Here is a 27,478-nt window from a genome sequence, read left to right on the forward strand (position 1 = left end):
TGGCTGGCAGAATGTGGGGACCTGGTCTCCTGTGTCCTGTGACGCTCAGAGGAGTCTTCAGATCTCTCCTTGCTACCAGGATTTGCTGGGTACCCCCCCCCACTAACCTAACTGGGCAGAGCTTTTCAGGATGCCCTTAGGGGGCCTACTCTCCTGGGGTTCCCCACTAAATTGCACTGTGCTTGGGTGCCCATACCCGGATGCCCGCCCATCCATTCCTGGGTGGTACTGGCCTATGAGCCCCATCCTTTTGGCTGGATAGTAATCTGCCATCCCTGTGGCCCTGTGCTCCTGTGCGCCAGGGGAGATGAGGGTGGCAGAGTCCAGGGACTGGGAGAGATGAAGGCCTCTGGTACTAGGGCTCCTGAGGTTATGCTCAGGTGTTTCCCTTTCCCAGCGAACTTCCTCTCTGTCAGCCCCTGCTCCCTGTTGCAATGCAAGAGCCTGCACTTTCAGTTCCTCAGTTAAGGCCTTACTAGACTCTATCAGTCTCTCCTGCATGGCTACCTGTTGCTGGAGCCTATCATTGTGCTGACAGAGAGCCTCATTCTCTCTCTGTGCCTCCTGATTGGTCCTGGAGTACTGGGCCAGTCTTTGCTGCAGGAGGGTTACCTCCTGAGTCCCATCCCTACTGGCCTGCTCCTTTCTTGCCAGAGCATATTCCACCCTCCTGGTCATATTCACAGCGTAGGGCATTCCTGAGGTGCTCAAGTCAGACAACAGGCCTCTGTTCAACGGAGGGAAGTTTGTCCATTCATGAGTCACATTGGCAAAAGTCACAGAAAATTACACCCCTGAGGCCACAAGCCAACGGCATGATAGAAAAGTTAATGGGAAGTTTGAAAAAGGTGCTGCAACAAAATGCATTGAGTCTGAGGCTGCTGAGCCAGGCACTGTATAGCATGCTCCAAGACTATCCGAACTCACCACATGGTACAACGGGAAAGTGCCCGTCAGAGCTGGTGTTTCAGAGGAAGGTGAAGACGAGATTGCCCCACAGCAGGGATTTCTGAGAAACAGACCTGACGATACTTCAAAATGAGGATGAAAAAAGGGGGGCAAAGTGGTTGACGCTGCACACGGGAGACAAAGTTCTTGCACGTCCGCAGCAAGAAAGGAAGTCAGAGTCCTGCGGAACGAGTGATTACATGAAATGTCTCACAGTTCAGACTCTACCAAGCAGGGGAGAAAGAGTGCGAGGACGAGGAGAATGCTGTGGAAGGTGCCCAAAGGGGGTCGAGAAAGGTTAACGTGGCCTCACCAGAGATGGGGCAGATTGTGGAGGTGTCAATGAGGCCCAAGCAATACTTCACAAGACCTGTCATTTGCAGCAATTTCATGGCAGAGTTAAAGAAAATAAAGAGCTGTTACAACCTGTTAATCGAGGCACCACATCTCTCATTTTAAGCGCAGCGCGCGCAGGCGCCTCAGGTCGAGGACCATTTTGAGATATAGCAATCAGCAGGACAAGATGTGCATGCTCAAGCATGACATTTTCCACTCCCCTCGCTAATGTGCTGTGTTGCACCTGGCAGCCAATCAGCGAGAGGAATGTTACGTACGCCTTACGTCCCGCAAGCGCAGTGACTTAAGGTGTCGGTTAATAAAGGGCCCGCCCTGGCGCATGTGCAGGCAGTTCCGGGCACAACAGAGACAACGCGTGTCGTGTGTATTCTTTCAGCTCCTCAGCCACGGCCCCATACAGGGCCCTGTTCGTTCTCCCTTCAGCCAGCGCACCGGCAGGGCAGAACGGAACAAGGATGTGCTTGCTCACTGTCCAGAGGAATGCAAAACTTTAACTGAGAGAGATTGGGACAGTAAGGTATTTTAGCTCCTGGAGGGAGAGCCAGAACATTTAAACTGGATAAAGGCTACCGTCATTACAGGATGACCCTCAAAGGTAAGTACTGGGACGAGGAAGAAGGAATTAGAGGTAATTATATTGCAGATTTATTATAGACTAGCCAAATAGTTCTATCTGTGACACTAGTATATTTGTCAAATCGGTGGAAGAAGACGGCTGAGAAGAAATAATCGAAACAAAAAAAGGACTACTTTCACAATCTAAGACTTGTTTGTAAGAACAGAACTCTGTGTCCCTAAAGCTATTTATTGGCTTTTCTTGGAATTCCGGCACATTTATTCATAATGAACAAAAATTGTTACTCAATTTTTCTAGAAGGCGTTTCAGGTACCTCTTATCGTGCATTTAATTTAATAAATTACTTATATAAAATCTTAATAAAACTCCGTAAATAAACATTTTACAAAAGACCGTTATTTCTCCAATCATTGACAGTATTGAGAAAAATAAATTTTAGGCGATATTTGGCGGTGTGTTTGAGTAGCTCATTCATTATTGTATTGTAACGGATTGTTTCAAAGTGGCGGATCGTATGCTGAAGCCTGGATGCACGGCTCACACGCTCCTGTTAGTCTTTTTACACTGTTTAGTCATCTTTCGGTTTGCTCCGTTTCGCGTGGACAGTGGACACAGACTCACTTCCGTTTTTTTTTACATGTGCGTTTCTTTGGTTCGGAACGATGGCGGACCTGCAAATGAAGCTGCTTCGGAGGAGGATTGCAAAGAGGAGTCAGAAGTTGAAGGAGAGAAACGTGGCACTACGGAGGAAACAGGAGGAGCAGGGTGAGTCGAAAATGTAGTGATCGAGAAAGTGTTGGTGAGAGGAGACTTCTGGCATGGGTTGGTAAATTGATGGGCTGATGGTAGAATTACTTACCGGTAATTTTCGGTGCCCCCATGTCCCTCTTCCTCACATTACTTAACTCCTGAAACTTGTCAAAGGGAGATTTTAATGGAAAGGAACCTATGACAACCTGCTTAGAAACGACCGGTTTACACCCCCCCACCCCCTCGCCATACCTTTTTTACCTTTCTTCCTGTTTAAGAATGTATCCTATCCTGTGAATCCAGGATTGCAGAATCCCAAAGGAAATGGACCTAGGGTCTTCAACTTTCAACTTGTAATGTCTAATGGAAGTATTTGGGTATACCCAAGTAGCACCCTTACAGACCGTGGAGTATACAGCATTATCAGAGTGGAGGGCGGGGGGAGCAACGAAAAAGGACAGAATGGCCAGAAAAAAAGACATGCACAGTAAGAAAGGGCTAGACTGGCTGCCACTGAATGCCAGTCTAGCCAAGTAATACATTGCATGCAAACTTTCTAATTTGCATGCAAGGTATTGCTGTGACTGCACAGAAAAGGACATTGCAAGGAGCATCATCAGTCTGATACCTGGAGGCACCATGGAAGTGACTTTAGAATAAGTTGCTTTCACTGAGCCAAGTAGCAAATAACTTTGTGATGCAAAATACATCAATTGCACTATTGTTATGTTGATTTATACTGCACAATGCTACTACCCAAGGGCAGTCTCTGGGTGCTCTATTATATATGGAGCCACTCTATAGTCGGTAGACATTTTTATACTAGCTTGATCTATTAACATAAGCTATGAAGTCGATCGCTTTAGGAGCTGCAGAAAAGACACCGTGAGATTAAAGGCTTTGCCCAGCATCACACACTTTGGTTAAATGGTGAAACTGGGATGGCGACAATTTAAGCAACGGAACACATCTCAACAGGTTGATATAGATGGGTTTTGCTTTGCATTTCATGTGATTTAAATATTTTATTTATAGCAATGCCTTGGAATCAAACCACAATACACTATAAGCTAGCTTTACACTATATACATCTCATAGAAATATGTTGATCAATACGTCTGGCTTTAGTTTATTCTTCCCATGCTGCATGCAAAGTCACAATAGCATCATGCCATGCAGATTAATGTGTGCCAACAAATCCTCCTTGGGTTTTAAAGCCATAGGCATTATTTAACAAAGCATGCAGCATTATGCACCCATCTAACTTCTGGTCACCCCATTCACATTTCTTAAGGGGCATATATATTGGGCCTCATTACGACCCAGGCGGTAAGTTACCGCCTGGGCCGTGACTTTACCACCATGGCGTAAACTACGTTTACGCCATGGTGGTTGGCGGACTTACCGCCCCATTCCGACCTAGGCGGGGCGGTAAGTCCCCAATCCCCATTTACCATTCCCATTTTTGCCCCATAGGGCATAATGGGAGTGGGGAAGGCGTTAATTACGCCACCGTAAATTACGGTGGCGTAATTAACTCCATGGTCCCTTAGCGCCATGGATTTTAACACCTGCTAAAAGCAGGTGTTAAAAGCACCATGGCGCTAGGGGACCTCGTAATCAGGCGGTAAGGGGCGGCGCTGTTAACGCTGCCGTTAACCCCTTACCGCCTGAGTCGTAATGAGGCCCATTGTCATTGCTTCTACTGTTTCATGTTCTACGTATTCTTGTTAAACTGTAAAGCGCTTTGGACTAAAGTGCTATATAAAAACAATAAATACAATACAATACAAAAGTCCTTGCTAATAATTCCCCATCCTCCTATCGGTGCCTAATGGCTCCCATTGCAATGCTCTGTTGACAAAGAGCAAACTGGCCAATTCCCTGAGAGAGCCCTCGGCTGCCCTGAGCTCAAACTGTCACACAAATAGGAAAGGTTTCCTGCCAGGACAATGGGGGTGCTGAACAAGAACACCATGCTTCTACTCGGCACCCTCATTGCTGCGTTCTGGCTCTTAAAATAGCCATGGGGATGGACGCAAGTTGGCCCCGCTCTGTACACTACTTCTTTCAGATATCCTCCAGTGTTACTCCTTCAGCCCTAGCCCATGAGGCTACCATGCCTCAAATGGCATTACTCTGGATAGTCCCTAGCAGTTGCTGATCTGCCATTAAATTGAGGGATGACCCATCTGCTATTGGTGACAATGGAAGCCTTTTTGTTGACACTCCTAGACCCACATGTTTAATTTCCTACAGGATTTTGTCATCTAGAGGTGCACTCCAGTTGATGCTGGGTTAGGAAAAAAGGCAGCAGCACTTGGTCCTGGAATCTATGGACTTTAGAGACCACTTTAGGAATGAGCTTTGGATCACACCACAGAACTAACAAGTCTGACTTTACTTTCAAGTATGGTGGTCTACACAATGGCTTCACTATCTCACCCAAACTACAAGCTAATGTGATTGCTATAAGGAATGTGTTAAGTAGCCATATGTTCACTCTGTGGGTTTAAACCATACTCTTTGCAACGTGTCCATTACCAGGGGAACATCCCACGTGGGACCTCCTGATACTTCCGCTCCTTAGCTACTGATAGGCTTTTCAGCATCTGTGCCACCAACTGTCTCCACTCTGTCCCAGTGCTCTTTAAATGCTTTTACTGCAGCAAGGCATACATTCGTTTTCAAAAATTGATTAGCAGAGCTTGCTAGTTAAAATGTATTTGGTTAGTAAACTTATTTGATTTGCAAATTTGTGCTGATATTTTTGTCACCGGGCGCTATTTGTACCCAAGACTAAAATTAGCAACAATACAGCATTTTCGTGTACATCTGAAGACTGACATTAGTGAGATGAATGTTTTTAATATGTCAAGGTTAGCTGCATGAATGGACACAAATATGTTAAAATGCCTCTGAAAACAGTTTTCAGTGGAATGCTCTGCGCATCTGGGTGCAGGCAGAGTTGTAGGGAAGTGCCACATATATTGTATGTTTGACCCATCATTTGCTGTGTAAGTTCAGAAGTGTAGTAAATCAAGCTTAAGATGGTAAAGGAAAGTCTTGTCCTGAGACCAAGTGTGTGGTATGGTGTTGCAGCAGGCACTGTAATTGTCAACTTCAGGTAGACAAGATGGCTCTTGCCTGTCATTGATATGATCTGTTTTCAATATTGCGTTAAATGCCACTTTTGTGCAAGGGCTGGGCCTTTTTAAAAAGGTCCTTAAGCCCGAGCCAGGTTAGGCCCAAGCGTAGATTTCCAGCCCTACGCACCAATGAAAGCAGTATTTATTGCTATTAGCACTGGGAACCCTATCTATAGAGCTGATCCTTTTTTTTTTGTTGCTTTTAATGGAACTAGGCTTTGCGCAATTCATGCTTCCCTTACTAAGAAATTACATGTCTGATCTGAAATAACTATTGCCAGGAGATACACAGGTGAGTAGGTAGTTTAAGGGGGGCATTCGCGGTATGGCACTCCAGTGGAGACTTGTCCTGGGACACCGCCTCGAGGAGAGTCTCGCCCCGGCATGAAATGCGGGCGGCTACTTGCAAATTCTGCTTCCGCTCCCAGCCTCTCCTAGCAGGTGGTAATATATAATGCAAGGCAAGCTTTAGGGGCTAATTACAGTGGATTTCATTGCAGAAGATATGTAAATGAACAGACTGGATGGAACTACTGATTACTTTGTGTAACATCTAGTTGGCTTCGTATATTCATTATGTAAGAGGAAAAAAAGAGACTGAGTGGATGGTGTAGCAGGAAGAGAACTGGGCAAACTATATGGAATATTGTAGTGTGCGGCTCTCTCCTTCAGGGTAGCTGGTATAAAGCAACAGGGTGCTAAGAGACGATGTCAAGGAGTTCAGAATCGGCTCATGAGTTGAGCACCTGCTGCGCAGCTGGATGTAACCAGCAGGTAACAACTAGGGTTGCCTTCAAAAGCATTTGGCCGTTTGATCATGTACACTAAGTGTTCACTGGTTAGTAAAATGCAACTTGCCCAACAAAATATAGTTGACACTATGAGATTTAAAGACACTAACCTAAAAACTGAGACACTGCAGTGTTTTACAGTAGCAATTCCGTAATTATGCATCAACTTAAAACAATTAACACATACTGGTCTTTATCAAACAGGATATCGTTGTCTTAACAAAAGTATCAAAACCGATTTACTTCTGGCTTGTAATTATTTGAAAAGGAAAGAACTTTCCTTGTCTAGCACTCCCACACAGGCCTTTGGCACTTTTGTGGAGGAGATGATTTATGTTGCCATCTCTCTGTTGGCCCCTTTGAACTTGCAGAGAAAAGAGAGGGCTTGAGAGGAATGCAGGGTGAGCTGTGCTTCGATTGAACAGGTTTATTTAAATAGCTAGTTGTGCTACACAAGTGACAATTTAATTGGCAAACGTACATAATTGCATAGCAAATTCCTATGTGACACTGCTTATTTTATGCCTGGCAGCCCACTGATTCTACAAAGTGGACATTAATAAGCCTTTTTAAACCCCCATGAAGAAATTGAAGTATATCTGGAACTCCACACTCTTAAGACCTTTTTTTACACGTCACAAAATAGTCCCAGTGACAATCAAGATTTCAGTGTGGACGGCCTTCTAGCTCTCTGGACTTTTTATACTTGCCTAAACAATCTCAATTTCCATAGCACCCCTCGTCTCAACTTCTGCACCAACCATTGACTCGTGTGCTGAGACATGGCCTAGGATACCACTAGAATTTTTATGCTCCGACTGTCCTGATCCTCCTTATCACTCTCGTAATCAGAGAAATTGGAAGAAAGGTATATAGCACGGCATTAGGCCAATCTTGCAAGATGGCAATGTTAAGCAGGGCTTCTTTGATAAGTAATCAAAATAAAGTACACAAAAGTTATCCACCGAAGTATACACTGCAAAAACACAGCTTTATTTAACCCCCAACAGCTGTGACGATGCATTCCGACAGTCCTGTGACTGAACTGGGTGGAGTTCTCAGCCCCGTCCACTACTGATACACTATTCATGAAACAAAACATTAATTACATTTTGGGCCAGGTCAAACAAACTGATTGGTGAACCGTTATCAGGCCCCTATAGCGCCCAATGCATTGAGGTAATTCTATTGGATAAAACCTTTCCTGGACAAAACCCTCTAACACCCCTTTTCATGACGTCCTGTTACTAAAATATCCTGCCCCTTAATCCATCTCTTAAGCTGAACAGCAGAAAAACTCTTGGCTGTATCTGTCTGGCACAGTTCAACGTACAAATAATTGCTGCAAGCTTATTGCACCACGTGTTTGGATATGGCATGAGGTGAGAACACCTCAACAAGTCTGACCAATTAAGTCATGAGGGAACAGAACATGGTCAGTGACACTGCTACCCCCATGGAACACCATATCCCAGTCCTCAGATTTATTCTCCTCCACTATGTGCACTTGTCAGCCCTTCCTATCTCTTCCCTTCCATCATGCCAGGTTTAATTGGAAATAACTTTGCAGGATACTGTTGGTGACTTGTATTTTACTATTATTTTTGCACCCGGGCCTTTGGTGCCCTTGAGGTATCTTGTGACTGCAACCTTTCCTTTGGCAACAATCAATTACCTACTGTGAGCTTCTGCACTCCTACTGATGATCCAGTTTCATTGTGTCAGCAGACGTTCAACGTTCAAGTCATAAAATGAGAACTGTCGCATAGCACTTTGCTATGCAATTCTGTAGGTTTGCTAATTAAATTGACACTCGTGTAGCATTTACCCTGTTCAATGAAAGCACAGCTCGCCTTGAATACCTCTTGTCCTCGGGGATCGCTCCACCCTCCTTTCTCTGTTCACTGCAAGTTCAAAGGAGCTAATAGAGAGAGTGCGGCAGTAATAATCTCCTTCACTGAAGTGCCAAAGGCATGTGTTTGAGTGCTAGGCAACAATGCTTCTTTTTCAAATAATTGCAAACTATCATGCCTGGCAAAGAACAGTATGCGTTTAACTTTACTTCCTTTTTAAGACGGTCATGCAATTCCATTCCTAAAATTTTAAGTTATTACATAATAATGCATAATGTATTGCTACTATAAAACACTGCATTGTCTCCATGCTTTACAGGAAAGTTTAGGTTTGTGTATTTAAATCTCATTTTGTGAACTATATTTGATTTTGTTTGAGAAGATGCATCATATTGCAGAGCGAACAGTTTTGAAAATGTACACAATCAACAGCCAAATTCTTCTGATGACAAACCTGGTTCTGTAATCTGCTGGTTGCGTACACCAGTGCAACTGGTGCTCAATCCATGAGCCAATCCCATACTCCTTGATATTCTAACTAATTACCCTGTTGCTTTCTACCAGCTACCCTAAAATGGGGATGGCCGCAAAATACAATATTCCACCTAGTTTTACCAGTTCTCTGCCTGCCACCCCATCCACTATGCTTAGTCTCAGACTTTATTTCCTCTGACATAATTAATACACAACGCTAACTAGATGTTTACGCAAAGTAGTGATTAATAGTTCCATGCAGTCTGTACATTTACAGATCTACTGCATTACCATACACTGTAGTTAGCCTCCAGAGCTTGCTTTGGTCTATGATTATGATTGTATTATTTATTGGCACCTGTGGGAGAAAGCTGGCCAAACTGTTTGCAGAACCCATATCTATTTGTGTCCATTCATGAAGCAAATCCTTTACATTCTACAGGCACTTAAACGGGGGGTCGCAAAATCTTTTCACCCACTCATAGTCGAGTAGATTTTACGAAGGGCGAGTACCATTTGCAGGGAATGTTTGAAAAACATTTACATTTGTTTGCAGTAAATGTCAAATTAAGTTTCATTATGACCTCTATTTGGTCATAGTGTGCCAAACATACTGGGTTTGTGGTGACGTGCACCATTTTCCAGAAAGGGCATTTACATTTTGTCAGTTACCATGGGTCGAGTGCATTTCTCTTATGTCGAGTAGGTAAGCCAAGTTAGGACTGGCAGAATTTTAACAAATTTGCAAGGCCTGACTCATCTCACTAATGTCTTATTTCAGCAGTACACAAAACTGATGTATTGTTGCTCATTTTATGTCTAGGGTACAAATGTAACATAAAAATTCCTACAACATTGCTAATCAAATGAGTTTGTTTGCCAATCAAGAACATTTTAATTAGCAAACTCTGCTAATCCATTTTTTAAAACAAATGTATGCCTTGATTTTACTGTGGTGTGGCCTGTCAAGCACTTAAACATAATGCCCGAACTGTCCGTGAAAACAGACCGCTGAATACTCGGACCTGAGAAGTCTTACAACAAGGACCGCAAACAAAACACAAACCACCAGAAGAACGACAAATAGACCAGCAAATTGAGACGCCTTCAGACAAATAACGAAGACGCGCAGCACAGGCAAAGTCGGAATGACAAGAAAAGTTTGTTGCAACACCAACGCACATAAACGAGGGGCCACAACAAATTCCCAAATGATTAGACGTACAGCACAACTCTCGTTAGACACTGAGAATCATTGATGGAATGCCACGGACGACGTAATAAAATATTTGGCCATACATTGCATCATCGCAATAAAAAGATGAAAAATGAAATGACATCAACTCCCTTGCCACAGAGACTGCTTCAACTTCAAACCAAAAGTGCAGATAACGCGCAACCTTGATTTCGTGGAGGCACCTAAGAACAATCCAACTGACATTGAACAATGTTCTACTGCAAGCAATGAGAAACAAACTGTGAAGGAGAATCGTTTTGCAAATGTAAAAGCGATCAGTCTATAAACCAACAGTAACAAAATACAATTCCTACAACAATGCTAGATCTGCAGAATATCATGATGGTGGCCTCTTCTATGGTATTAGCTCAGTTTGTAAAATTGTATGAGAGCTGCAGCGAGGCATTGGAAGATGAGGCTACGCTGCTTGCTCTCATACACACCAAACAAATACACAATGAGGCATTCATAAATAAAATCCAGATTCGACTGGATGCGGAAGCAGAGCAGTCGAGATTATGGCAATCTTGCCTTTTTGAGATTGCGACTACAGACCACATAGACAAGGCATGCCTAACTAGGGCCTTGATGGAGTTGCTGAAGAAAGCCACACAAAGAAAAGAATGTGAATCACCCCAACCTCATAATGAACGAGAGAGTGAACTACGATCCTTCAGAAAAAGAAAATCTAATGCATGAAAAGGTGGACAAATTGAAATCTTCTAACCGAAGTAAAATCATACAGGACCAAGACTTTCCAGCGATTTCCCCCTAACAAATGGCGTGCAAAATAACATAACTAACTGCTATCGTAACAAATACTACACATAATAGGGGCAAAAACGGAATCGGACCGCTTACTCAATATTTGAGAATAAACAGAGAAAGGTAACCAGGAAAGCAACAAGTGCACACAAATTGTAACATTCAACCAAAAAAAACCACCAGCAAATCGGAAAATTAAAGAAAATGGATCTCAAGCCTTTCTTAGGAATTTGCAGATGCCAACCGCAACAATCAACCCAAGTAAAGTCAATCAACCAAAAGTCCCTGTAATCACACTTAAAAAACATCCTATAAAAATAACAAAGGGGGAGATGGGCTCCCCAACTGATGATCAGATCCAACAAGATGATCTATTAAACCTATCAGTCTATGGATGATACGGCAAGAGACTCGTGGAACTCGAAGGAAGTTAGATCACTAGTTGAAGACGAACAAAGTGAAACGTGTCCAGTTGGAATTCAGAGAGCATCACGTTCATAATTATTGGTGATCTTACATGTGAACAAATCTCGAACATTGAATTGGAAACAACAAGACTTGACCTCTCATCTAGCAACAGAGAAGGTTCATATAGTGATCCATTAGTGGCTTCACGTGATCGAAACTGACAGTAGCACAAAAATGGAATCTCGTGATCCACAGTAATTCCTCGAGACACCTTGGAGAACAAAAACCCAAGGCCAACACACAATTGACCCGCCCTATGTACATTGAATCGCAATGTTCACCTGAAATCTCAATAATACAGAGAACAACAAACTATAATGACAAAGTGGTCATGAACAGAGGAAATGTGTTGAGGCTGCTGCATTCAATTAACGAGTTTGAATCAGTAAAGTCAGCAGACATAAAATGTGTAGAATTTCTGGACGAAAAGTATGCAGATTGGGTAGAAGTTCATTTAAACTCAAACGTTACCAGACGCTTTACTAGCCAAACGAGCTGCATTTTGACAGATGGGATTCAGAGTATCCCTATCACAACGGTTGCCAAGTTTGACAACAAACAAGTCTACTATCGAGCAAAACACAAATTTGAATACCAGGCCAACCGATAATAGAAATGGTCATAATCAATGTCCAAGTGGATATGGAGATATAGATGTTTATAAACTTTGATTCCAAACTGGCTCCTTGGCTGTCCCATCCAAAATTGATGAATTACACTCTGCTTTAAAAATGTTACCATCATACTCTACAGAGTTTTGAATATACATCTCTTCAATGAAAGAGGTGAACTGATACCAACATTCAAATTATCATCAAAAGTGCAGATTTGGAAAAAGGAGCTAATAAGAGTTAATATTGCTGAACGGTCACATTAATGGCGATCAACTCGCGAGGACAACTTGGGGGGGGGGGGGGGGGGGTGGGGTGAAGCGATCTTAGACTGCATCTACATATATCAAGACGGGAGACATTGAACATCAGAATGATCTATCCCAAACAACGTCCGTGACCACCACCAACTGGTTGTGACATGGGAACCAAAAGAAACCAAACACCTGCATAAAGATTATCCTTGATGAACCTGATTTATACGAGTTCAAGGATCAAAATCTCCACTGATCAAATGAACAGCTTAAAGCAAACTTTTGTCGATGCAAATATGACAGACCTTCAAAAGGTGGAATACGAATGGTTACTACAACCAAATAAATTGACAATAAGAAAAAAGACCAATGCTCAAACATCGCACAAACATGTATACGATAAAACATTGGCCATGAAAAAGAAGCAACTCCACATCAACCTTGGAAAATTAAACCACTGCCGATGGCCCAGTAAAGATTATTAGTACAAAGATCATACGAGCACAAAATGATGCAGAGGAAAGGCTACGCGCCTTGGCAAGAAGAACCATAAGGGATCTGTGGAAAAAAAAAACAGACTTAATAACAACAAATATATCAGAATTAGCATGGATAAGTTATTTTACCGACATATTTCAGAAACATTGACATCTTCCTATTATGCCCTCTAACCAAATCCTTAAATCTAATCCCGAAGCATGGGCAACCCTATGCACCAGTCTTTTTGAAATGATTGCCCGGGCAACTACCGTCCGATGGCTCTGCTCGCCACACCCCTCACCCCCGGGAAAAATATTCGCATCATTCTTACAAAAAAGGCTAAGTGGGCCAGCACAAGGAACAGAAACGATCCAAGATGAGCAGGATTTACATGGGGAGTAGGCGCTAACATCAACCTTCTAATTTAGAATTTGCTGAAATTGGAAGCAGCCAAAACGGACACAAAAACAAATGCTGTCTTCATAGACTTCAGGTTACCGTTCAATAGTGTAAATAGAGTGAAACTGTGGAACAAATAAAAAATGTAGCAATGCCCACAGGACATTACAGAACCAATAATGGCCCTGTACTCAAACACTAGCATAAGAGTGAGACTTTCTAAGACCGGAATCGTATCCAAAGCCATACAGACCTGGAATGGCCTGAAACCGGGTTGCCCCTTGGCAGCAACGCTGTTCTCCCTCTACATCTCTGACATTGAATTACAGTTATCACCGGCCACAACCAACCCCACCCCCCTGCGCCTTAAATGGTGTATTTGCATAATAAAAAATTGGAAGTGGTAAACAAAACAAAATACTTGGGCATATGGCTGAACCAAGGGAACACGGAAAAAGAATGGCATGACCACCTAAGAGCTAAAGTGGAAGACCAGGATTAATATTGCATAAGAAATACGGGAAGTTCTCGTTACAACTTTGTCAGAAGTATGTTATTAGAGGTTTTAACAGTTTTAACATATGGCAGTGAAACATTCCTAAATCTGCATTGGAAAATTTGGGATCAACTGGAGGCCATCTTTTGGAGAAGAATATTACAGCTCCCAAAGTCCTTCCCAATAAATAGGATACGTTTCGAAGTAGCTACTCAATCACGAAGATCGATCATGACTTGGAAATCATTGGTTTTATATAGGAAAAAGTTATTGGAGGAAGTGAATCCTCAATTTGAAATATTCGCATGAAGACCAAATCATCTCATGCTGCAATTTTAGACAAATGGAAAGAGGCCTACCTCGATAAGATAAAGCAACTTGACTCAAACTTGGAAACCCTAAAGAGGAAACCACAAATGATTAAACGGAAACTCCAACGACTTGATTGGATAGACACAATGCAATAGAAAGAGGCCCATAAACTGACAACAGGACGACATAATCCAGAGCTTTAAATCAGATACCCGCATATTTGGCTCTTTGTCCGTGCCAGAAAACGAGGGACCTGTTTCTAAGAATGAGATTGAATATACACCCAACAAAGGAAATCCTCAACTCAACAGATCCCAGGAAACAACAGACAATGTCGATTCTGTTTATCAAGTGTAATGAATTGGATGGTGTCATCACTCCTTTCCTGTTGGTGACCTCTCCTCATGTGGCCAGCGGATGACAGCCCGCTACCTGATCCTGACCCCCTGGGTGGCTATTTGAGGAAGGATCACAATGGGGAGACAGCCTCTGGGAGAGTATCATGGCATCATCGGACAATACCTGGTATTTTCTTTTGAGGATACCCCATCCATGCCCAATGCCTTAATGGCATATTGCTTACCTCTCCTCATTCACCTAGGAAGGGTACTGAAAACCTTTCACAAGATCTGTATGTAAGCCTTCAAAATCGGTTTTGCTTTTTAAGACTCATAAAAACACATTCTCAGACTCTCTACAAGTCACCCAAAGCTAAATTGCCCTTAAAGATCACAGCAAACACTTACCCAGGCTTTAAATGCAAGTCGTCAAGAATGGACGCCCATTCCCATAAATATAAGAATACTGTGACGAAGATGAACCCAGTATTACAGATCAGTGGAGGCCAAGAGCATGAGCTGCTCTCTAATTGTTGCGAGCGCATACCTGTGGCTGGGAAATACAGGAAAAGCAGCTGACAGTACAGAGGCACACGGCTGGCAGGAGAAGAACGGAGAGACCTCTGGGCTGGAGTGTGTTCTGTGGAGCCAACTGGCTCGACGAAAAGGAAAGCAGATGGTAAGCAAGACCACGCTGTGGGCACACCGAAGCCGACGGAAGGCTTCTGGGCATTTGCAGGTGTTAGAAGGCAGCCTCTGCCTTACCAAAGACCGAAACCATGCAGAACAGCCCTGCAGGAACCATGAGTGGCAGAGAAGAAGCCAGTAACAGAGGGAACAAGAATAGAGGAAATGCAGAATGACCACCACCTTCTTGCCTCAGGAGAAACGGCATATGCTAGCAAGAGCCGGTGAGTCCACCCAAGGGAAGCAGGGACACCAGTAATATTTGTTAATGAAGAAAAAATTTCACACCTTTTCTGTTAAAATGACACAAAAGAATTTGAAATGAAGTAGTGATAGTATAAAGATATAAGGTCCGTGGGAGAAGAATCTGTCTTTGCTTATGCACTGAGCATGGACAGTAAATGGAAAAAGTTCCCATAGATGGGGAACTCCTGTCCCCTGCACACTTTCACAGGCTAATGAATTTCCAAACACTTTAAAATAATTCCCAAAATATTTGAGATGTCAGATTATTTGTTTAAGAAATTAATATTCCATTGTATCGTTTTTCAATATCCATTCATACATCTAGGTAGACATTTATATTACATGAGTTTTTTTATTTTTGACCCATCGTGTTTCGAGAACTCCTCTTCATTCGGGGTCTTCATGAAATGTTCTACAAATGATTAGTCTTATATCAATATTGAAGTTAATATTCACATCAAGATTGTTTATCGTACGCATCAACATATCTTATGGTCAATGGAGTATAGTTGCACTGAGTCATTGTTCTTCAAAATTAATTCAAACTAGTATACAAATCGACCCTGCATTGTGGCAACAGTATAACCTTGTGCACATTAAGATGGATTTCTAAACTCTGATCTGGTGGGCAGAAGTTTAGGAGGCCGCACTAGTTTATTAGAACAGGGGAACCTTCTGGGTCAAGACTTAAGTCTCCGGATGGGTAAGCGTGATCGGAAGCCCACAGTGAGCACACACAAACTCCACAGAATAGGCTTAAAAAAATACATATACATTTATTATAGGCCTTAATAATTGAACATGAATATAGAACAGTTGCCACACATGCCTTTCACTATTTGTCATATATACAATCTGTTTCGCCTAATACGGTAGAGGGGGGGAGAAACACTGTCCTACCCTTCTGTTACAGGGTGCGTTAACACAAATATAGCATTAGGTAGTTCTTCAGAATCGATCCCTAACTTAAAGACTCCAGCCCTACAAAGTGGGGGAGCCTTGTGCTCAAAATACAGTAGTGCGTTATGAGGGAAAGCGGTCCTATTCCTATTCAAGGAGCTGTAGCAGTTCAGTAAGGGGCTTGAGGTGATGAAGAACAGTGTCGTATTCGAGGAGGGTCTACCTTTGCAGGTGGAGTGACCTTCGAGTTTCAGGAATAGCTATGGAGCGCGGGCTAGCCCAGGTAAGGCGAGTAGCTTTTTAGGGATTCTCGTGCGTAAAGAACAAAGGCTGTGCTGGGGGCCACCGGTAAGTGATGCTAGTACTCACCAACCCTCAATGTAGCCGGGCCAGAATTTGCCAGTCTAGGCCAGGTTGCTGGTAGGTTCATCCCCTGCAGTTCCATGTCTCTTCAGCTCTCATCGACTGCAGGACAGGACGATCGTCCATGGTGGGACAGTAGCCTTTCAAAAAGAGTATTGTTCCAGTGCAGCATGTTTCGGGGGGGAGGGTGCGGGGGGGCAGGCAGACAAGGCTCCTACAACAATCGGGGCGACACAGGGACCATAAATGCTCGCGGCCTGGAACACTCTTAGATTGCGACCCAGAGGAGCTTGGATTATGAAATTTGGTGGGAGAGGGCCCAGGACCATAAGCTGGCGATTCCTTCAGTCTAGGACTTTTAGGAGCTGTAATATTCTTCTCCAAAAGATGGCCTCCAGTTGATCCCAAATTTTCCAATGTAGATTTAGGAATGTCAACTTAGGACGGTGGTGCTCCTATGCGATACCCTGGGTTTGAGCTGGTCAGTTCGCTGGATAGCCCAGGAACACTTCTGTTGAGGCTCTTTGGGAGGTGCCGAGAGTAGTTGTTCCCACTACTCCAAAGGGTCAAAGCGCCCCTGCAGGCCCTCATTGATCGATGCAAAAACAGGGGTCTGATGGGACAACAGTGGGCTTGGGGTGCCAAACCTTCCAGCACGTCTCCGGCGGTTCCACAGGTCTGCTTTAGCGTTTCAGGATACTTGTTTCCTTATGTAGTTCGGCGTGGACTTCAGTTGATTGAACTGGAATGGATGCAGAGCCCCTTCTCTTATCCAAGATTCATTTCACACTCAAATGTGGAAGATCTGCTCTCTTGCATTCATGCCAGGCGTGGGCCAAGCGCGGCACACTGTGATTCCAGTCATTCACGCATACCAGCACCAGTAGTGTGGATTGGGACCAGACATGCAGAAGCCCGCAAAAGGTGTGGTTTTCGCAGGAGGCTGCATGCCCAAATAAGGAATTCCTGGGTCTACTCGACCTGGGGGAAGGCAAAGGGACAAAATGGCCAAAGGACTGAACAAAAGACTTCGTAACACGGCCATACTTGGCACTGGCCACAGTCTTGAGTAAAACGGGATATGGTTCATTATAAAGTCCAAACACCAGTTCGTCCTAGGCACACATACAATCGCCAAAAACCCTTAGTGTCTTGGGTCATAAAACGAAAGGAACCCTATGCACGGTACTGTAAGGTGCTTCAGTACTGACAGCCTGAATGACGTGCCAGTTTCCCCATAACAGATTAGCAAAAGCCCAGAGGAGCGCCGCTGAAGGCTGTGCTTCACTGGAAAGTCAGGTTAGGATAGAAAATAAAAGCAAAACGTTTGGGGGTCAATAAACATGGAAGGAAAGGTGCAGTGAAGCAAACTCTTTCCTAACACATGTAAATAAACAAGTGCCTCAACAAACCTTGTGGGCAATGGACGTTAGTCACACTGTCGTTTTTTTTTTTTAAAACCAGAAAGTTGTGTCCTTCATATAGCCATGTGCACATATATGTATATGAACATGTACTTCAATAATTCACATTCCTAATTCTCAGAAATGTGCTAATCCCCTTCTACGTTAGAGACCCCCCCAGCTCTTTTGCTGGATTTAGGAACATTTAATTTCTAACACTCATGTATTTTTGTGATTTTGACCTTGTTTCTTTTTAACTTTGGAGTCTGGCAAACTCCATAGGCATCATCTTTTACATTGTGACACCCAGTACCTTCAGTGCAGTCTCTTAGATTTCCCAAAGGTTTAAATACCTTCTCTTGGATAAACTACTGTTTCCAAGAGCAGTGAAGTGAAATTGACTTTACTTACAAAGGGTAACTTTCTAGACCCAGCACACACTCCCAGCACACGCTATCTTACCATAGTGTGCTGCAGGGGCTACTTCGTATGCCCTTTGTCTAGTTTCTCGTGTAACATTTTCATGTTACCTTTTCTCCAATTAATGGCTGGTGGCAGTGGTTTACGTTTTACTACCATTGTGGGTTTTTACCACAGGCTGTGTTCACAGCTGCAGTAAAGCACCCAGGGGTGCCCATTTTGTCAAAATTGCCTAGTCATTTTTTTTTTTTCTCGCCATTTCTTGCTGGAAAGGAAAGGTCCTTCGAGATTCTCTGTACACCATGCAAGTTTAGTCCCATTGATCGTTTTGTCTTTGGCGGGATTCACGAGTGAAGCCTGCCTCTGGCTCCAGTATGTCTGGCAGGAGCAGGAAGTGAGGGAGGTGCCCGAAACTCGCTGTACTTAATCCCTTTGCTTACAGGAATGCACCCAGAGGTGATCGGCTGGCTGGCTGTCCGGCAAGGACAGCAACCCTGCTGTGTGACTGACAGCTATGCTGGAATGAATGGGAGAAACATGCATAGAAGGCGAGGCTTTTTGGCTTGGATGCAGAGTCGACCACTGGACAAAGGAATTTAAAGAAGAACTTGGAAGAGATGCCTGCTGCAACGCCTGGACCGTTGATTTGCCCGGTGAAGCCCTGCTGCTTTGCTGAAGCTCTGGATTCGCCTCGACTAGAGAAGCCCTACAAGGACGACTTTTCCCTTTGAGTTGGTGGGACCAATCCACTCCAGAGTAAGCCCGTCTGGACATCCTCTCGAAGCAGGCTGTACTTCCACTACTGCTGCTGCTGGAACGGAAGTGCCAGGGAGAGGAACACCGGATTGTGTGTGTTGCTTTTAAGTTGGACCCGAGCGCCAGAAATATCCTCTGGACTTCCTGAAGCATGACTGACCAAGCCTGAGCCACCTCAACAGAATGTTGGACCCCAGATGCGAGGGAAATCGAGAGTGGTATCCGTGAACCGCAGTGTTGCTATTTGCTGTTATACGCGAGGAGCTGAAACACCAAAGGACCACTGAATTGAAGTTTGCCCATTGCTGCCCCTGACCTTCCTATTTCAGAGCAGGAGTCCCCAGACGTCCTCCCTCATGTCCTCACGACTGAGGCTCAGGAACAGCAGGATCTGCAGAGCTGTACAGGAACAGAAGCCAGCTGGAACCATTTCTTCTAACCAGAGGTACTGTAAAGTCTAAGAACCTAACTCTTGTTGTGTAGCCTTACTTGCTCTCAGTTGAGACCTGTCTTGGTTACCTTGCAGAGTTGCTATAGCTTTGCCCCTCACAAGCCTCCCAGCTTGTGGCCCTTCAAGTGTTCTATTTTCTACAAACATTTATAAAAACATTGTGCAAGACTTTTTTTACCTACCTGCAAAGAAGATCTTCAGCTCCCCTAGACGTTACGGCTGTCCTGGCTCCCTGAGAGACTCTTATTTACCTTTGACTCTGTGCTTTATCTTTTCCCCAGGAAAGGGTTAAACCTATATGGCATTGGAATGTTTTTAAAAGTACTTACCTGTTTGTGAATTATTTGTTAACCATTGTTTTATTACACTCTTCTATCTTTTACACCAAACTCAGTTTTTCTCTAAATGTACCAGTGATAGATTAATGTCCACAGTGTCCTAGCTATTAAAGCCACCTGAGGGTGTAGGAAGTGTCTGTGTGTCATCTCCAATGGGTATCAACTGATTTAGAGAAACTTAAGAGTGTGTTTTGAAGTGCATTTTGTTACATATATTGCTCCCTTCTGAAGAAGGCTTATACAATTGACTGTGAAATACACTCAAGGTTTCTTGATAAAACAATTAGTGTTTATTTGAATTACTGCTACTATGAAACTCTGTCACAACATTACTGTTCACATTGACCCCTCATTAGCTAGGCCTGGTTGCTCAGCCACACTACCAACCTGTGTAGTTCAGACTTCTACCAAATGTTGGGTCCCTATTTCCATGAGGTCATGGTTATTGTAGTGCGCCCAAAGGGTACTGCATACAATCTTGCCTAACCGTTTCAATTTCCGAGAAGTATCATTCATGGATACTAGAAATGTGTTTGGCAATCCCTCCTGGCAGCCTAAAAAACACAATATTGAAAGGGTATTTCATCCACCTAATACTATTGAGCATCAATCGGGTAGAAAAAGAGTTGGAAAGAAGAGAAGCAAGATAGTCGGTCGCAAGCCCGTAGAGAGAGTTAAAAGCTAAACAAAGTTAAATTTAAGTTGAGAATGGAAGGACAACCAACCAAATGATTGAGTCACGATAGGAAAGAAGACAAAGTGAGCGAATAGAAGTGGTAGACTGATTTAAGAGGGGCGATACGTGAACTGGGAATGTCAAAGAACGTGACAGAACAATAAAATAGTTGAGAAAAGATAAGTGACGAGATGAATTCTGTTGTGTAGAAGTTGAGAAAAAGGCGAACTCTGAATATTGTAGAGGTGAAAACGACAGGAGCGAGATGCGAGAGAAATATGCTAGATAAAGACCAAGGTTACGTGCAGTGGGAGAGATGGATAGAATAGAGGGAGGGGAATGTGGAGGGAGAGCATTAGCCGGAAACAATAAGACCTTGGTCTTTCCGGCATTTAAAGTAAGAAAATGGGAGGTCATCCAAGATTTGATGGCAGAGAGACATGTTGAAAGAGTGTGATGAATATTGGGAGTAAAAGACGAGAAGGATAGAAAGAACTGAGTATCATCCGCATAGAAGTGATGCGATAGTCCAGATTATAGGAGCAAGAAGGGAAATGTATAGGGAAAATAGAAAAGGACCCAGGACTGACCCTTGAGGAACACCGGGATCAAGGGGAAAAGGCGCAGAAATGTTATCACCCCAAGAGACAGAGTTGGATTGAATAAATGAGAAGAAAACCACGATAGAACAGAACCCCGAAGACCAAAGGAAGAAGGGGAATCCAAACGCAAAGTGATCCACAGTGTCAAAAGCAGCAGATAAATCAAGAAGAATGAGAACAGAAGAGTGTCTAGAATAGCTGGCTGTGAGAAGGGAGTTAAAGGGGTAGTGCTCTCAAAAATATTATTGGCTAAAAAGGCCACCCCGTCACCACCCGGACACCGGGGGTGTGGGGTGAGACGAAAGGAGGCTATGGCCCATAATAAAAAATATATATATAAAAAATATTTTTAAACAAAGTTCCTATGTAAAGTTTTGAACAAATGAACAAATGAAACAAACTCAAAAAATTTGAAGCACTAGGAGGCATCCATTTTGTGAATGTATGAGCCTCCTGTGCTTCTGTTAAGCTCTGCCCTTCGGCACTAATGAAGCAAAAGCCATCCAGCTGTTATAAACGAAAGCTACCACTGGGTGGCTTTTGCTTCATTGGTGCCGGAGACCAGAGAATGCAGGCAGGAAAGCTGCATCTAGATAAGTGCTTATTTCTTTTTTTAAATGAGCACTGCAAATATATATAAATGTAAAAGCTGCGGTTTTCTTTCTGGAGGAGCCCAGAAAACCTGGAAAGAAAACTGCAGCTTTTAAAATGTTGTATTTGTTTGCTGTGGCTTCAGCTTTGAGTCCCCTGTGCTCCAAGCAGAAGCTACCGCAAACATAAATACAACGCGTTGTATTTCTGCCTGCAGTGGCTTTCACTTTAAGTCTCCTGGGCTCCCCCGGTGAGAAATGCGTTGTATTTGTAAATGCAGCGGTATTTACAAATACAAGAACGTTGTTCTTCTGACTGCGGCGGCCTTCGTTTGGAGACTCCTGGGCTCCAGACCAGACACAAATGTTGAAATTTGTGAATAAACAAGACTTTCAAGGAGCTTGGATAGAAAAGGTAAGAGATATGGGACGAAGGTTTGAGACAAGAAGGGGATTAACTCTTTCCCGCCTTCGTTCTCCTCCTACTCCCGATACCTCATCCAACTCTACGCTTTCTCCCTCTGACTTTGCTAACTTCTTTTCCTCCAAAATCATCACACTCCGCCAAAAAATTAACTCCCCCCTCTAGCTCCCTCTCCTCCTCCCCCCTCTCCTCCCTCTTCCACTATGTCTGTCTTTTCATCTGTTTCTACTTCGGATGCCTCCTCCCTTCTTGCCAAAGCCACCCCATATCTGCCCCCTCTAACCCTCTCCCCTCCGTTCTTATCCCCAAGATCTACCCTCTTCTTATCCCTTACCACTTTCTTCAACTCCTGCCTCTTCATCTACCTTTCCCTCAGCTTTCAAAAATGCAACGATTATTCCTATCCTAAAGAAACCCTCTGCTGATCCACTTCTCACCACTAACTACAGACCAATCTCCCTTCTACCTTTCCTTTCTAAACTCCTTGAGCGTCTCACCTACTCTCAACTCTCTTCCTTCGTCTCTTCTTCCGCTCTCCTTCCTCCCTTCCAATCTGGCTTCCGACCCAAACACTCCACTGAAACTGCTCTCCCCTCTATTCTCAATTCTCTCCTCTCTGCTCGACATGCCAAGCAATCGTCTATCCTTATTCTCCTTGATCTCTCTGCAGCTTTTGACACTGTCGATCACCCACTCCTGCTACACACTCTCTCCTCCTTCGGATTCAAAGGCCATGTTCTGAAATGGTTATCTTCTTACCTCTCCTCGTTCCTTTGCCGTCTCATGGGGAGGCCAGACCTCTCCTTCCTTCCCTCTTATCTACGATGTTCCTCAAGGCTCTGTACTTGGTTCTTTCCTCTTCTCTCTTTACACCTCCCTCATTGCCCCCGTTATCTCCTCCTTTGCTATCTCCCATCACCTCTATGCCAATGATACTCGGCTCTTTCTCTTTCTCCTCCTTCACACCTGACCTCCACCTTAAACTCTCCTCTTGTCTCACAGCCATCAAGAACTGAATGTGACCCCGCTTCCTCTCTCTTAACACTGATAAAACTGAAGTCCTTTTCTTAATAATAATAATAATAATAATAATAATTCTGCATCTCAGCTTGCCCCCCTTAAATCCATTTACCACTCCGCTGTTCGTACCCTTTGTCTCCTTACCTCCCGTGACTCCATCTCCTCCTCGCTCTCATCTTCACTGAGTACCTTTCCACTTACAGCTAAAATTTAGCTTTCTCTGCCTTGTTTTCAAATCCCTATATGGTCTTGCTCCTCCTTATCTCGCTTCCCTTCTCACCTTTTACTCCCCCTCTCGCTCCTTTCGTTCCGCTGACCATTTCCTCCTCACTGTACCTGCTTCCCCCTGCGCTTCCTCCCGGTTCCGCTCCTTCCAACTACTTTGTTTGTTGTTCTCTGCATTAGTTGTTCCATTGTACAGTGCCTTGGTGTAAGGCGCTCTATAAATCAATCAATCAACTTTAGAAGAGGAAACAATGTGCAAAGTCAGATGCTGGTAGTAATGAATTAATAGAGGTATCAGGCGTAGGGGGAGAAAGAAGTAGTTAGTTTGAAAAAGCTGCAGGGGGTGTGCAGATTGATTATGGAGAAGGTCAGAGAAATAAGTGCGTTCAGCAGAGTTAAGGGCATGATCAGAGAAGTAGGTAGCGTTATTAGCAGGAGATCGAAGTTTGCGGCAGTGCCTTTCAAGACGACGACGAAGAAGACGGCGCATAGAACAAAGATGGAAAGAGGGCCAAGGGTGGGCAGGTTTACGGGTGGGCTGAAAGGAAGAAAGAGGATAGAGTTGGTCGAGACTTGAGGTAAGAGATGTGGACGTAGCTCTGTCCGCAGTAAGAGTAGAAAGATTTGTAGGAGATGCAAGAGAATTTATGCAGGTGTCATAGAAGAGCGAGGAATTAAAGTTGCGTAAATCGTGCCTAAAGAACGTATTAGATGGGGAAGGAACAAGGGAACAAGGAGAGGTAAGCGGGCAAAGAGATGCAGAAAGTAGAGAATGGTCAGATAAATACAGGTAGAGCAGATATAGAAGAAGCAAAAATGACGAGATAAAAACCGAATCAAGAGTAGAACCAGAAGTGTGAGTGGGAGGAGTTGGGAAAGTAAGTGTGAATTAAGTATAGAAAGAAAGGGAGAAGCTAAGTGAGTAGAAGAGAGAAGAAGATTAAAGTCTCTGAGTAAGACAAGTTGAGTAGGACTAGGTAGTGTCCAAGAAGGTAGTCAATGTCCACCTGTTTAATCTTTTAATTCTGCATATGCGAGATATGGATTGCTGTTGCTGGTACTGTCAATGAACGGCATATTTGAACAGTCGCGTCTGAATGCATTACTGCAAATTTTACTTGCTGCGAGTTCTAAATGGCTCCAAAGAAAGAATTAATGGATGTAAAGTTCCTTCCTGCATCAACACAAACTGTTTATTCGGTACATGTGGCTGCAGATGTTACTAGAGTGCATGTTGTCTCGCCTAGGCTTAGAACTGTGGAACGATTGGATGGACAAGTTGGATCTTGTGCACAAGTGCACAAGTATGTGCAGAAGTCTCATGTCTTGGTTTAGGTGTTGTTTTGGTCAAGTAAATGGGTTTCTGAATTTGGATACGTACCTATTGACACCTACTGGACAAGTGGTATGACAATTTTCTTTTTTTTTTTACTGTGGTGTTTGCTCCTTATGTTTAAATATTGTGCAGTATACACTCTTTCAAGACAAAACTAATAGATATGAATTAGGAATGGATGTATTTCCAGCCATGTTAACTAGTGCAATTGGGCCGGCCTTGTTCAGTGTGTCATACATAAGTGTTATGGCAGGCTGCAGTTTGTTTTGAATATAAGAGTTGTGGCTTACGGTCTTGCACACACGTGTTGTAATTCTTGAATTTGGTATGTGCTGTGTTAATGTTCGGCAATGCCAGATTATGTTTGAGGGAGGTGGTTGGTTAAATATAATGCTTGTTTAGATTTATGCTGTGGAAACTGTTTATGAATTCACAGTTGGCAGTGCAACAATAGTTTGTTATATTTTTCTGTCTAAAGAGAGTTATGATGTTATAACATATGGAACGTTACCCTTTCTCAGACGTTTATCAGGAAAGTTTTAGTTACTGAAATGTTGGATTCACAGTATGTATGTTTTCTTTTTGTCTCTTTCTTTTTATATTCCTTTTTTTATTTTTTATTATTAAAGTGCATTTGGTTACATTGTAGCGTTTTACACTGATGCACCAAAAAAGGAATTTTGCTAAACCTAGTTAAAACAATCGAACAATAAAAGTGTACTTTCTTTCCACATAGGCCCCTACATTCCCATTAAAATGAATAAACCAAATCATGAAATTCAGTAACGAAAAGCACAGTTTTTTTCATTAGCATTTCTCTAACATTGAATTCAATCTACTGACAACACTATTCAAAAATGATAGGCCGCTGCCGTAGACTCAGCCAGAGACTCAGCCCCGAAGATATTACTCCAAAATGATCAGCAGTAGTTAATTATTATTATAATAATAATAATTTAGCATTTATACAGCTCTGCTTACCCACGGTGTGTGGTGCTCATTTATCGACCTCGGAAAGATTGAGTTTGGCCCTACCGGGATTCGAACCTGCATCAGTAGGTTCTGCACGGATGTCAAGGAAAACGCTCTACTCGCTCTTGGACCGGCTTTAAGCGGAATTTACTGTATGCTCTCTCCTAGGAGCTATCCAATGCCTCGTATTGTCAGTACATTGGGGGGAGGGGGGGGTGGATTCAACGTGTTTGTGGCAAAGTCTGCATGTTCAATCTCCAAGGGGGATACCCTGCCAGGCCCCAGTGATTTCTAAAACCGGAAGAGTCTGCATTGTTTTTAAAAATCTAATTTAGGTGTGCTCACATCCTGCATTGCTCTTTGACGGTTACTCTTAACATCCACTTGTCTGCCTGCGAGTTGGGGTCAGAACTGTGCACTGCAGCTCCCACCCCCCTCTTTTCTCTCTGCCTCCCATTTCTTTCCTCTTGCTTTGGGATGAACTCTCCATCCCTCCAATATACTCTAACTGCTAACACGATCACCTATCCGTCCTCTCACACTCACAAAATCTGGATGGAAAAAGCTTAAGACATCCTTGCTGCAAACCCTGGCCTCCCAATTGCAGACACTTATGTCCATGCATCTTCCAGAGAAATCATCATTCATCTCCTTTTCTCTGTTCCATCTCCAGACCTATGGACTTCTCATCTCTACTCTCCCCTTACTCTTTCTCTCCCCTTAATGGCGGCACCAAGTGGGAAGTCCTCTTGGCGGGCTTCTTATCTTGCTGCTGCATTAATGTCTACTTAACGGGCACCATACTGGTTCAAGGCACTCAAGCCAGCCTCCTTTTCTTGGACCGGATCCTGCTGTCTATCAACTTCTTCATTCTCCCCCTACTACCGCCTCCCATTGCTCCGCCACCTCTGACTAAAGTACCATTCCCCTGTTCGCCACCTCCAAAAAAACGTTCAAAGGAAGTGATCGTCTCCACCTGGCGACCTTCGGCACACGCTCAGCCAACAAAGACTCTGCTGACATCTTCCTTCTCCTTGAAGATACTGAGCTTGACATACTGGCACTCACTGAGACTTGGTTCAATGCCAGCTCAGTCCCTTCCTTAACTCTCACCTGATGACTTTAAGATCACCTCCAAGCTTTGACCTCACCGGGCTGGCGGTGGGGTTGCCTTAATCTTCCCTGAGTGGATTCCTTCTTCCATCCTACCCACTCCGCTCTACTCTCCCTTTGTGAGCCTAGTGTGCAGATTGGTCATCTCTCCCTCCTCCACGCTGACTGTTGCTACCATTTACCGGCCTCCAGATGCTTCCCCCTCTGTTTTGAATGTTTTAGTTGCTGAAATGTTGGATTCCCCAGTATGTATGTTTTATTTTAATTTTTTTTGTATTCCTTTTTTTTGTTTGTTATTAAAGTGCATTTGGTTACATTGTAGCCTTTTACACTGATACACCAAAAAATAAATGTTGCTAAACCTAGTTAAAACAAGTGGACCTCCTTTCCACATAGGCCCCTATGCTCTCAGGTGGGTCCAGACCCCTTCCCAATCCCGTTCGTTGATAATTCAGCAAACCCTTTTCCTCTACCCATGCTGGAAACCGCTCTGATATGTTGACAAAAAGCTTAGAACCGACGTTGAGGATTGCCAACAGACTAAAGTTTGATGGCAGGTCTCGAGATCCTTTCTTAAAAACGGCGTTTAGGGTCGATACATTCCATGTATTAGGGATGCAACCAGTTAAACATCTGCCGGAATAGTTGAAGGATATAGGCCCACATTTGCGCATCGGCCACCAAATTAGAAAGGCCG

The 27,478-nt window shown here is 43.6% G+C and overlaps 1 protein-coding gene across 2 annotated transcripts in view; it reads left to right on the forward strand.

Annotated features, from left to right (window-relative positions):
• Positions 1 to 2,438: 2,438 nt before the first annotated feature.
• DDX18 (DEAD-box helicase 18) overlaps positions 2,439 to 27,478 on the forward strand; it is a 199,173-nt gene continuing 174,133 nt past the window's right edge. The window contains exon 1 of one of the 2 annotated variants that reach the window (XM_069616589.1): positions 2,439 to 2,647. In XM_069616589.1, the coding sequence (XP_069472690.1) occupies positions 2,545 to 2,647 (103 nt within the window). In that variant the 5' untranslated portion in view covers positions 2,439 to 2,544. The remainder of the gene's footprint in view (positions 2,648 to 27,478) is intronic. The other variant, XM_069616590.1, reaches the window with a different exon arrangement.

The sequence above is a fragment of the Ambystoma mexicanum genome, chromosome 9 (genome assembly GCF_040938575.1).
Source record: "Ambystoma mexicanum isolate Mex_15411 chromosome 9, UKY_AmexF1_1, whole genome shotgun sequence".
NCBI lineage: Eukaryota > Metazoa > Chordata > Amphibia > Caudata > Ambystomatidae > Ambystoma > Ambystoma mexicanum.